General features: G+C 39.9%; 1 protein-coding gene across 2 annotated transcripts; it reads right to left on the minus strand.

The window, feature by feature from the left end:
• Window positions 1-1,580: 1,580 nt before the first annotated feature.
• On the minus strand, window positions 1,581-5,364 carry LOC130734408 (uncharacterized). Of its 2 annotated transcripts, XR_009017941.1 has the most exons (4): window positions 5,069-5,364; window positions 3,806-4,318; window positions 2,403-2,728; window positions 1,581-1,925 (listed from the first exon to the last, which is right to left on the minus strand). XR_009017941.1 is itself a non-coding variant. In XM_057586803.1 (3 exons), the coding sequence occupies exons 1-3, from the start codon at window positions 5,285-5,287 to the stop codon at window positions 2,519-2,521; spliced, it is 942 nt and encodes a 313-aa protein (XP_057442786.1). In that variant the 5' UTR covers window positions 5,288-5,364; the 3' UTR covers window positions 2,283-2,518. The 2 variants fall into 2 exon arrangements, 1 of the variants encoding a protein (XP_057442786.1); XM_057586803.1 differs by lacking the exon at window positions 1,581-1,925 and having other exon boundaries at window positions 2,283-2,728.
• Window positions 5,365-13,868: the final 8,504 nt, after the last annotated feature.

Consider the following 13,868-nt stretch of genomic DNA (forward strand, 5'->3'; position numbering starts at 1 on the left):
TTTTCAGCATAACTTCCTTCATCATTGAGAGCTCCTCAAGCATAGCATCATTCTTGACCACAGGCTCCTTCAATAGCATAGAGTCTTCAGCCTTCATACCCAGACCACTGGATTCATCTGTGTCCGCTACATCATCTACCCAGCGAAAAAATTGCAGTTTGACTCATGGCCCTGTGACATGTGAACTTCAGAAAAAGAGGGATGAGAACAGAGGATGATGAAAATGAGGAAGAAGACCATACCTTGGGTAGATAGCAACAATAAAAAGCTTTCCCTGGGTTCGCGTATGTCCTCGACACCCTCACCTTTGCCTCTTCACCGCATTTGTATCGAGGGTTTCCGCCGTTAACAGATGAGCTACCGCCACCATTTCCGTTCGTGCTTGACCTCTGTTGAACGCGGCCTTTGAAACCCTCACCCATTGTCATGTTCGATTCAACAATAAAGAGCACAGGAATTGCAGTTTGGAGAGAAATCGAGAAGGAATTTTGGAGATTCAGAGGATTTGGGGATTTGGATATGGTTCTAGGGTTCATTGATTTGGGAATTTTAAACCCAATTCGAAGGGACTAAAATGATCGATTTAATCCCCTCCTAACTTTGTCCTACGTGGCTGAGTCTATGTGTCACTTAACGTTGGTTCCATCCCAGGAACTAACGGCCCAACATGGTTAGGGACTACTATGACCGACGGAAATAAACTCAGGGATTTTTTTCACCATTAATGAAATCCAGGGACTAATATGATCGACGCTTACAATCTCAGGGACCAAAATGGTGATTCACTCCTCGAATATCTCGTAAATATGTTCTCATGCTTTCTTCTTTCTTCTGAAATGCTTTTATTTTATATCCATTGGATTTTCATTTCGCATAGATAATGGTTGGATGTGTACGTTGTAAGCATTTAATGCAATGAATATGCGGTGTGCAATTTAGCATATGTAAGCATTTTTTTCCTTTAAATCATTGTTCTTTTGTCCATGTTTCTGACACAACCTTTTACTTTACAAAGGAATCACTACAAGAAACTTGTCATTTATTGTACGGTCAATTAGTGATAGTCAAAGATTGTCGATAATTGACGGTTCAGTCATCAGAACCGCACTGAACCGCCTTTTCTTTTGAGAATAAATATTTTTTACCTACACTTTAGATCGTCAATACATAGCACCTTGTTGTAGGAAGATTTGGCGGGAAACATTACTGACGAACTAAGCTATTGGTATGTGACACCAAAAATTGAAGGGAAACTTTATCGAAAGACAAGGTCGTCGGTAAAGTCACTAGCCAATTTAGCCGCAAAAACCGGTCACTTTCTGACGGTGAAGGTTGTCAATAACCCGATCAACCAAAACATTAATGACACGTTAATATCATCGGTACATTTATAGCTTACGGACGACATTACCAATGGTTTTGGGCTTTTGGCCATCAGTAACCTATATATATATAGTCCTGCACATCACTTTCTCCACAAATCTACTTTCTATCCAATTTTTGTATTCTATTCGTTTATATATGCTTAGATTTTTAATTTTTGTCATTTGTAATAGAATTATGTGTGATTTCGACAAGGCATATGTATAAACTAGAGAACCACACGTGTGAAGAGTCTGCCTATTGCCTATCACTTTCTTATCTGAAGAATATGGCGAGATTAATCCCAGCCACAATGACTCGCTCATTATGGTTTCCCACCTATCAATAGTCTCTCAACACGTATTGTTAGTTTGATTGATACATGTTTGATTCTCTTTAAGAAATGCATCGAGTTTAAGTCTAGTGTATTAAAAAAAGTCCCACATAAATGTGCATGTCCAAGCTGGAACATAGTTGGCTCCCGTGGAGGATATGTGTGATAGATAAAATGATATCTCAGCTTCATTAATAAGGCCAGAAGGATACATACATAAATGTCCATCCTGTTAAAGAAAACGGAAGAGAGGTGATAGCAACGACTAACATGCACGATGGGATCATACAATGTTGATTTATTTGTAGTTTTCCTTAGGTTAGTGTACGTAGTAAATGCTAGAGACAAAATTAATGGTCTACTTATTTGAATATAGTTATCAGACAAAAACATGCACTCCACATTTTTTTTAAAACTCTTATTGCAGTTGCTTTTTGGTTGCTAACATGAAAAATTGAGGTATTTCAATAGGATAGGTTTCTCTCATGCTAGCCTTTGTCAAAGGTGTAAGACTCTGCACCCAGATGAGAGGAAATACTTAAAAGAAATTTTCAAAAAGAAAAAACCATTTGTGACATGGTAAAAATGGAATCCACAATAAACTTATCATTTTCTTGTGATAAATATGAATTCCCTTTTTAAATGATGCAGTTGGACACAAGTTACAGCTTCTAAGGTCCTACTGCAAGGGATGGATTACACTCACCTTGGGCTGAAAACACCGATGGAACACTAGAAATGCTTCAAGTTGAAGAATGAGTATATCAGGTACGCAGGTCAAACTAGGCTTTCAATGAATAAGTGAGAAAGTTCAAGAGACTATCATCTTTCATCTATTCCAGCAGCTGTTGAAGGCTGCTCCATGGACTTGGCAGGAGCCACTGGAGATTTCTTGTTGCCAGGACCTGAGGAAACCTTAACTTGTGCTGGCCTTAGAACCTGATCTTTGAGTAAGAAACCACGTCGGCGTTCTTTGATTATAATCCCTTCCTTGAACTCTGCGGACTCCTCGCGTGCAATGGCTTCATGAAGCTGCAGCAGAAGTAATTCAGAAACAAATTAAACAATGGCCAGGTGGATAACTTGTCTACCTGTCTTCATCAAATATTGCCTTCTATATGTAGGGAAAATGCCATGCTTTAGTTTCAAGCATGACTTTTCGATGAAGGCCCTCGTAAGACGAGCAACAGGAGCAGCATGGTGACAATTAAAAGAGGCAAAACTATGAACAACATAACATTTTCCCTCTTTAGAGAAACAAATAGCATATTTGAAGCCCATGTTTTGATCCCTTACCGAAGAGTACAATAAGGAAATGAAATCTTGGTAACGGAGTTGCACAACCAAGTATCACATTAGTCATTTGAAAAAAAAAAAATGAGACTCTAATTCGTGAATTTAGGTCTGCAGTCTCAAGGCATTAGACATACGATATAACATATTGTTAAAAGTTCCTCTTTATTTCATAAAATTAAAACACACCTTTTGGTAGTTCAACAAAAGGATTATTTTCACTAACAATACCTGAAAAAGAATACCCCACTCACATTACCTGTAAAAATTTAGTACTTAACAAAAGATTGATTTGGTTCTTCCCAAGCCAATTCTTGCAAAAATGCTTAATTTCTTAAATATGTTGCCAGTACGATCAAATAAATTATCTGGCCTAACAAATTTCAATCATAAATCCATAACTACAAGGAAGTAACTGATGATATTTAAAGATAGCAATACTTGAATATTATCTCCCTCAAAAGCAACTTATGAACCAAAGGCTAACCTAACAAACAAAATACTACTCCAAATTATGCCACTAATGATATAACACACACACGCACACATACTACATATTAACTAGATCTCTAACTTCCTGAAAAACAGATAACAAGGAACAAACTTATATTAATGCACCAGATCCAGGATGTAAAGTTCTTGTCCTTTCTTTTTCTTTTATTGGTGGATGGGGGAATGATTGTCTGACATACACAGCAAAAATGAATGCCAAGGCATCCTCTCTGTGTGAAATTGTTTCAACTACCAATACCAAATAAAAATAAGGAAGATATTCCTCATACAAGAAAAGGATAAGTGTTTCAAAATTTAACTTACCAATGGATTAAAAGGCTTTCCAACTGTTGCTACGACAGAAACTTGATGGCTCCTCAAAACTTCTACAAATTGCCTGTAAATACCTTGATAGCTAACATCAATCTTCTTCTCTTTCTCGGTATGTGCTTTAATTTGTTGTTTGGCTCGCTCAAAATTGTCCACCATCAACAGAAGTTTTTCAATGAATTCTTTCTGTGCATCAGCTTGGATGTTAAGTTTTTCTTTGTCATATCTTTTCCTAAAATTATCAAAATCTGCTTGTAAGCGAAGGTATTTCTCCTTAGAAGAAACTTGATTAGCCGATAAAGTCGATAATTCCTGAGCCAGCTTATTTTTTTCATTTGCCACTAAATGTAATCTCTCTTCAATCTGAGATACGGTTACTTCATCACCACTAAGAATGGCATCCTTGTATGCTTCAATGAGGACCATTAAGCTGGGTAGAGGTTTTTTATCTTCATCATCGTTTGCCACTCTTACATCATTCTGAGTCTCCCCTGTTTCATCACATGTCTATGGAAGACAAGACAGAGAGAGGATTTAGCTAGGGATATAATTCCAGAACTACTGAAACAAAGATAACCCCTTCCACTTCAAAGCAAACAAACTTTATGAGAAATTGAGAATTAGCCATTTTAACAACATATAAGAACAAGAGATGCAAAATAAAATTAACCGGGCAATAGCATATCAATCTGTATACTCCAAACTTGTTTACCTAATGCTACTATGATATCACTTACCAGTAACATAAAAGGCAAAAAACTAATACTAACATTTTAATATCAACTATATAACAGGATAGCAAGGAAAGTAGTCCATCACACACACTCTTCATCTTCATCGTTGACTACTTCCTATTAAAAATGACATGAGGCCCTTGAGACCCTCCTCACTGCTGGAAAATTACAACTCCGCACAACTAAGATCTAAGAGGAATCATACAACAATAACAAAAGCTTTATCCCACTAAGTGAGGTCGGCTATATGGATCACACTACGCCATTGAGCTCAATCATAAACCGAATTATGAGAAATAAATATAATCATACATGTGTGTTTCAGTGTTTGGATACCGGTTGAGTGCAACATAAACAGTCCGAAATACAAACATACACTAGGTAATCAAGATAAATTCTTGCATAAAAAAAATTGATGACAATTAGACTGGTTGGTTTAACAGCATCAAGAGCAAAAATTACATGATAAAAACAACAAATTCAGGAAGCAAAAGAAAGATAGAGAGAGAGAGAGAGAGCGTACAGATGAAAGCGAATCATGGGAAGCTACAAAGGACTTGAAGAGGGTTCTTTGATTGCGAAAGGAAAGGGGGGTTGGAAACCCTAAGATTGTAGCAAGGTTGGAGGAGCGAGGTGGAAAACGAACGATTTGGGGATGTGGAGATTGAAAGGGTTTTGAAGAGAATGAAGTAGAACAAGGACAAGAACCCAACACAGGTTGGTTGCAGAGAAAACCAGCCATTGTTTGCTCTTGGATTTGGAAGTAAACACCAATAGAGAGGGAGCGAGTGTGTGTTATGAATGTTGGTCGCGTGAGCACAAACCACTATTTCGGGAGTTGGGTTTGACACCCCACCTATGGGGCTTGGCACCCCACTTTATCAAATACGGAATTTAAAATTCCGTATTCTCCCTATTGAATACGGAACTTAAAATTCCGTACTGCATTTAAGCATGCGTGTCACATTTTCAACCACTCATTATATACTAAAACATATACGGAATTTTATTTTCCGTATTGATACGGAACTTTAAATTCCGTATTTAATAAAGTGGGGTGCAAAGCCTAAGGGGTGGGGCACCAAACTCAATTCCCTCTCTCTATTTCCTTGCCTTCTCCGCTTCAACCAGAAACTTAATACGGTAATTGTTATTCTCACCTCTTCTCATTTGGTTTCACCCCTTAAAAGTGTGAAAAATACTAAAATTCTCCTTTGAAAAAAATAACCCACCACCCCCACCACACATTTTTCGAACCTCCTCCTCCTCCTTCTTCTTCTTCTCCTTCTTCTACATTCCTACTCGATCTGGCGGGAAAACGGTTAGCTTTCTCGCTTTCTGGTTATTTCTTGCACTTTTGAAAGCGATACCTACGCACATTAAACTGCGTCAACGACACACTTTAAGGTGTGGTCTTCGAACTTTAAACTATTTGTGGGATATATACACACTTTAAAATGCGCTTTAAGGTGTGTTACACTTTAAAGTGTGTGTCGACAAACAGTGTAATAAACCGAATCCTATTGTTTCATACAGATGGCAAGGACAAAGAATCTGAATCGCAGGTGTCCAACTCGTGATGGTCAATAAGTCATGGTTTCCCTCTCACTTAGGCATCCAACGATGGGAGCGTAAAAGGCGAGAAGAAGAAAATTGTGCACGCGCGAGTGATTAATGAGCCTGAAACTGAAGAGGTTCCATATGTTGTGCAAGAGCCTGAGGAGGAGGATGATATAATGATGAGAACGAAGAGGAGGAGGAGTCTTAGGATGACGATGATGTTTACTACCAAGGGGGGCCTTTTGACTTGTCTCTGTTGACAACTTATAAAACCTGTGTTTCCTACCAGATATGGAAGCATTACATTTACCCACAATGTGAGCATTGTTAGGGCATCATCAAATTTTACTACCATAGCAGACATATATAGGGGACATGTAACACCCCGATTTCCAGATGTCACTTTAATAACCAAAAATAAACTTTACGCGGAAAACAGGTAATTTTTTTTTGATTGTTTCCTTTTAATAAAAGCAATAAAGAAATAAAAACAAAGCCCAACAACTAAACTAACCGATAAACAACATATACAAAGGTACAGCCTCTGCTGCACTATCCCGTCACGCGCACACGCAGTGACTCCAAGGTAACATGCTCGTAGGCGAATATATACAAACCAAAACTGTACGCAAAAGCATCAAATATACCACTATCCAAGAGAAAGTCGGCCTCAAAATGGCCTCAACCCAAGACCCCTATAGTCCGACAGACTCTCTGTGATCCTCAGCAAGAGAACCACACAAAAGCCATATATCGGGAACCTACCCGGTCCCAAAAGTAAGACGAATCAGAGCTATGACAGTGACAACCAACTCAAAAGACTCTAACCACCCATATCCCACACTACTATCATCGACTCTCCCTCGATCAGCCATGAAGTCCGGGTCCTCGTCGAAAGCTTCAGTAATAGACATTTCGCTCCGGGTCTTTCCCGCACAACGAATCATCACGAATCGGCTGACAGACGCCTGGCAGCAGGCCGACCGCCCAAACACAAACATACAAACAAAGCCAAGGTGCTAGGGTCAACTTACAGAATACAATAGATATACAATCAACATGCGATAGAGGGGGTATGTTTATATGTTGTATATATACATATAAGTTCTGCATTGTATCAAATCTCTAATACAATTCAATCATCAATACCTCAACAAATATAGTTAGAGTGCATGATATGTCAATGCAACGTCAATTAAGAGGGTTCCGGAGGAAATAGGCTGGGCACGATCGAGTCGGTCCTAACACTGGCATTGTGTCGACCATAACCCTCGGGTGTCACTTACAACCTTGACATAGTCGGATCAGTCCTAACCCTGCGGGTCGACTTTTCCCTCCGCTATGCCTGACATCAACAGGTCGATCCTAACCACACAGTCGATCATATCCCCCATCGAATGGCCGAGTAACCCGAAGGCATGCTGTACCCGAAGGTATATACTGTACCCGAAGGTATATACTGTACCCGAAGGTATATAGATATACTGTACCCGAAGGTATATACTGTACCCGAAGGTATATAGATATACTGTACCCGAAGGTATATACTGTACCCGAAGGTATATAGATATATTGTACCCGAAGGTATATACTGTACCCGAAGGTATATAGATATACTGTACCCGAAGGTATATACTGTACCCGAAGGTATATAGATATACTGTACCCGAAGGTATATACTGTACCCGAAGGTATATAGATATACTGTACCCGAAGGTATATACTGTACCCGAAGGTATATACCCGAAGGTATATAGATATACTGTACCCGAAGGTATATAGATATACTGTACCCGAAGGTATATACTGTACCCGAAGGTATATGTCGATTCGGCGACAAAAGACAATTAATTATGAAAGGAGTGCGATCACCCTTGATGACTTCTTGAGTCATCTGACTCATCAAATCTCGATGGTCAAAAACTGCTCCGACCCAAACTCAAAACAACCCAAGAGTTAGTGTCGGTCAATACAACACAACTCCACCAACAAGAATACACGAGGGTCTAGTGTCGGTCAATACAACACAGCCCAAACAAAACCCAGAGTCTGTGCCGGTCAATACAACACGACTCGAACAACACTACCAGGAGTACTAGAGTACTCGGTGACTTTCAATCATCACCATAGCCCACCTTGATGGCTTTCCCAATTCCAAACTCTCCAAACCCACAACATAAGTCGACTTTTCCCCGCCTTTCACAAATATTTTTCCCCTTCAGTTCTCCTATGCTTAAACGTTAATAAAAATGATTTCAATTCAAATTAGTCAAATTATGAGTTTATTTCTCAAAGTCTAAGTTTCCCAAGTCTTTATTTTTCGAAAGCTCTATCATTCTAAGTTTCCAAAAAATCAACCACCCAAAATACATTTCCCGGGGAAAGTCTAGGAATTCCAACGAATCCCAACAAATGGCTAAGTCTCAAACCCCACATTCGGACTTGCCTAGGGTTGTTCATCCAACCCGAAATGTCAAAGATCACCAGATCAATGAACCTCCACTCCGAAGTTGCGTCGAAACGCTCAATTCAACACATCATCAATATCATAAGTTATGAAAACAATCATAACAATAAATCATCATCATAAACAACATCAGATAAAGCATAAGTCGAATTTATCGACGCCTATCATGCAATCATAGCTAGATATAGCAAGTTGCCCTAACCTCGAGCTGTTCCAGCTTCGCAAACAAAGTTCTCCTCAAACAATTGCTCTGAGTATTCCAAAGTTCCTTCAACTGAACCTCGGAGGAAAACAAAGCAGAAACCAAACAAAATCGATTAGTTCGATCGCAAAACAATACATAAACGATAGACAAAGCATTAAAGCTTCAGAATACGACAATCGGGTACGAAAGGACAAGTTTTCGAAAACGAAAAACTCCCCCCTAAAGGTAATAACCCACGGCCTCAGAGGAAAAAGGGCTTCGACTCTTTTTCTTCGATCAAATCAATTCACAAGGTAGTTTTAGGGTAAAACTAAGGCAAAGAAACTGTCAGAACAATTTTCGGACAATCGGGCCGAAATACGACTATCCAGGGGCATTTTGGTCCAAAATAAAGGCTCAAAACTTCAAAGTTATCAGTTCTGAAAACAAATTTGACAGCAATGATCCTCATGACATCCGTGACAACAAATCCTAAAGGCACGAAGTCAGATTAAGTCTTTTCGACAATAAAGTTTCGAAATGTGAGACAAAAAGGGTTTTGAAACAGTTTTTCAGATCCTGGACAACTGGATCACAATCAGCGTTTACTGACAGAGGTTTTAGACTCAGGGGAACGTAAGGAACATAACCCAACCAAGAAATCGAAGAAATCGGACCATTTTAGAAAAAACTCAAAACTGTAAGCACAGAAACGACTTCAGAAACGCAACAGAAACAACAATCAGAGGTAGGTATCGTGTTAGTTACCTCGATACCTAGAAGTAGGGACGAACTGCACGAAGATTGGTCAAGTTTTCGCGAAAATCTCCTCCCCCCTTGCTCTCCACGAAATTCAGCCACAAAAGGAAGAAAATGAAGGAATTTTTGCTTTTTGAGCTATTTATAGGCAGGCGAAATCGCGGGAAAATGAAAATTTCGCGATTCCGATTTTTGCAGCACGATCACCGTGGAATTCTAAGAGAGATTCTGGCGTCAGAATTCCAGAACTCAAAACAAATATCTAAGATTTGGGAAAAACGATATCCAAAACGCCAAAAGCGGTGTAAGTTAGTCTGTCCCGAAAAACTACTTTTTGCTGTGATGCTCAGACGACAAAACTTCCAACAGAAGAAAGATTGGAAATGTCGAAACAAGTCTAGCATTGAGAACGGAATCTTCGTTAGATGTCCCGAATAGAAAAAGTCTTCATCCTTCGCTCAAAACTAAGGTTTCGAAGCAAAGAAATTAGCGTCGGCGGACATCCGAAAAGTTAAACCTATCGTGCGTACAGTCCAGAGTTCTGAAATGAAACGCTGGTCGATGGAAAAATAAATAGAAACTTTAAATTTTCCAAGAGTTCGAAATCTCACTTAAAACGTTGCTTTAAGAGCGAAATAGCCTATTCTGGACATGCTCGCCATAAGGCAGGTGTGCAGACGACTCGCACTAGCTCCGAAAGAAACAACGCCACATTCCTCGAGCAATTCCTGAACTTTCTTCTTCATTAATCTTTCTCAAATATCAAACTCCTGTCACGCTTACACTGATTCCACGCGTGAGTCGGAAATTAACTTGTTCCGAAAATCCGGGTCTTACAATACTCCCCTCCAAAAAGAAAGTTTCGTCCTCGAAACTCAGAGTTCTGAGAAAAGTCCGGAATACAGTTCCTTGATCTGGTCTTCCAATTCCCCTGTAGCATTGCCCGTGTCATTGTTCCTCATAACCTTTACTTAAGCAAGTTGTTTTCCCCTTAACTGTTTCACTCTTCTATCCCCACTGCTAACTGTCGGTGTCTCAAAAGACAAACCATCATTCAACTTCATGTCGTCTGGCTCGATCACTTGCGTCGGATCTCTTCTTGAAATGATACCGGTTGGCATTCCGTGAAGTCGCACAATCTTAGCCACTTACTTCTTTACTTTCGGTCGTCCGAAATTCTTCTTAAACTCAGTGCCTCTCTATCATCTCAAAATAGATACCCAGCTTGTCCTCGTGATCTTCATCTACAGTCCAAAACTCCACTTGTCCGTTCGATAACTCCTAGATGAAATCTTGCGTTGGAATCTAATAGTCCATTAAAACACCTCCAACTTCGTAACTATCTTTACACACACCAAGTAATCAAACTTCTACTTAGTCACTATTCGAATTAAAACTCGACTTATGTCCTTATTCCTTGTCCTTCACTAATCTTATCCCCCTTCAACATCAATTTATCAACAACTTATAAGATAATCCTCCTCTTAATATCTAACAATCCGTTTTTACCGTCTTCTTCCTCGAAACTTCCCTCACTCAAACCTATTTACACTCACTGAAATCCCTAACCCTTCGCACAAATCGAGACTTATCCTCTAGAAGATTACATCATAACTATACCTCAAGGGACTTAACTAGCCATTGACTCTTAAACTCTACGAAACTCGTCAAAATATAACAACCTCAGATATTCGTCTTAATACTAACACCTTCCTTTTTGTGACTCAATCACCATCTCATCAATCAACTTCTTAATTTCTCAATCAAATTCTGACAAACTTCAAGTCCTACACACCTTAGACAGACATTCATAGATTTAAAACCTAAACCTTCACCAAGTTTGGTCCTCTAATGACCTTTAATCCTTCAATACTTCTTAAATGAATATCAGTTTCTTAAAAACTATAACTCCTTCACTTACCCAAACGACCTGACCAGTGTCGTCATGCTTTCACATCCACAACTTATTATGCTAACATCATTCAAATCATATCACATGGCTCATTATGTCCGCAACCTTATAATCAACATCAATCGATCATCGACCTTAACACTCCACACAACCCAGAATTCCTTTACTTCAAGATCACTCTTATATTATACCTCAATGGTCTTAACCCGAAGCTCACCTTCAGGTCTTCAATCTTCTAAGATTCAACTCCTATTGTCACACCTACAACATAAGATCTCCTATTCGTACGCGATTCTCGACTCTCAAGATTCAACCTTAACCCTAAGATTTCAATCCAACTTAGTAAATCTCACTTAGTAATCTTAGCATATTTCTTTGGAATCCATATCAACAACCTCAAGTATTCAACTTATGCTAAAACTTTCTTTCTCCAACTTAATCATTAATTCAACACTTTTCAAGCGAAAATTCATCTCTTAAGACTATAATGTCTCCACATATTAATCCAACGCTTAGCAAAACTTATTCCTCGAACTCGACTATAACAATCTAGTTCAGAGTTAATTCTTCTCAATCTCGCTACCATCAAGCTATCATCTAAAACCTGATTACATTCAACTTATTTAGTCTCTAACAATTCCACTCAGTAATCACATAACCTATGACTTCATAACTTCCGAGAAACTACTTAATACTTTTCCGGCATTAAACCTCTTGACTTAGTCTACCTCTACTTGGAGTAATCACACGAACTAACCAATCAATGTCTATACGACACTCATCGAATTCCAAAGATTTAAATCTTAATCTTTCACAATCAAGTGCTTAACACGAACTTTCCTCCCAAATCCGACTAATCCTCAATCAATTCAAATTCATCTTACACATCTTTCTATCAAAGTCCATAACCAGCTGTGATTCCGAATATCACCCCCTCAATATTAGTTTGATCAGGCCTAATACATCGAAGGTGGAAATTTAGAAAAACCCACTGGAACAGTCAATGAGTTCCTATCATTCAGTAGTCACAATTATCCCAACATCCAATCCTTAACGGTCCCGCTACGGAACTACGCACCCTCAACATAACACGTATACTACCCATAAGGAATCTCTCTAAGATTCGTTCTGCAGCTACTAGCTTCCTTATAATCGCATTGGTGGAAGACTACTTTCTAGACTTAGTGTGTTATTCTAAACCTCGTGTAACTTCTATAGTTAAAACACGAGTAGCAGTCAAATAAATTCTTAATAGGTGTAATAACTGTAAGGTCAAAGCTCAAACAGTATAACTAAGTTAGGCGTGTTGCACACGCTACGAGAGTAATGAAGCGTATTATACTGGAATGCGAAAGAATGGGTAGAAGGTTACCATCGTTCTTACGCTCTCCTCCGGTTAACCCCTCAGCTCCCTCACCGTCCATGATATAAACCCTTCCTCTAGCAGCAGGGCGCTTTACCCTTGCAGTGTTAACGGATGGCTCCCTCTTGGGCGCCTTACAGTCCACGGCTAGATGCCCCACTCGGTTGCAATTAAAGCATCTTGGTCCAGTCGCTGAACACTTGTCAGCAAAATGTCCAGTCTTCCCACACCTGAAACATGTCACACCCTTGTTGTCGGTTTGATTCCCTGCACCTCCAGTAGCAATGGTCATCGGTTTGTACTGTCCCGGGGTAAAACCTTCCCCTATAGGACGCTGATAAGGCTTCTTCATCTGAAACTTTCCTTTTCCTTGATAGCTCCGGGAACTTGACCTCATTGGTCCCCTAGTTCCAGCCCGATCCATCCTCCTATTCTTCATCAGTTCCACCTCGGTGGCCTTCTCAACCAAAGCTTGAAACCTCATAATCCCCAACGGTCTCACTGAGTCCTCAATGTCAGCTCTCAGTCCCCTCACAAAGCGCTTGCACATATAGGGTTCATCAACCTGATCACGGAAAAACCGGAAGTGCTTGGGCCAAAGATTCCAACTTAGCAGCATATTCCGGAATAGTCATGCTCCCTTGACGAAGAGTCAGAAACTGCGACTCACGCTCGTCACGAGCACTATCAGGAAAATATTTCTCCAGAAAAGCAGCACGAAAAGAATTCCAGTTCACCTCAACATGGTTTGCCTCCATCATCCCTCTGGTGCCCCTCCACCAGTACTCAGCATCGCCCAGTAGTAGATAAGTTGCCAGGCCCACCTTAGCCCCTTCACTAGTCTGTAGTACTTCGAAAATCTTCTCTATCTCTTGGATCCAGAGATCCGCCTCGTCCGGGTCAGTCCCGCCCGTGAACTTGGGTGGATTCTGTCTTATGAAATTATTCAATCCCCTGTTCTGGTCCAGAGATGCTTCCCTCTGACGCAGGTGTAGCTCGCGTGCGTCCTCAGCAGCACGCCTCTGTGCATTGTCATTCGTTTGTACAGTCATCGCTTGGACCAAAGTGGCCACCATCT

This window comes from Lotus japonicus, chromosome 1 (genome assembly GCF_012489685.1).
Source record: "Lotus japonicus ecotype B-129 chromosome 1, LjGifu_v1.2".
Classification (NCBI taxonomy): Eukaryota; Viridiplantae; Streptophyta; class Magnoliopsida; order Fabales; family Fabaceae; genus Lotus; species Lotus japonicus.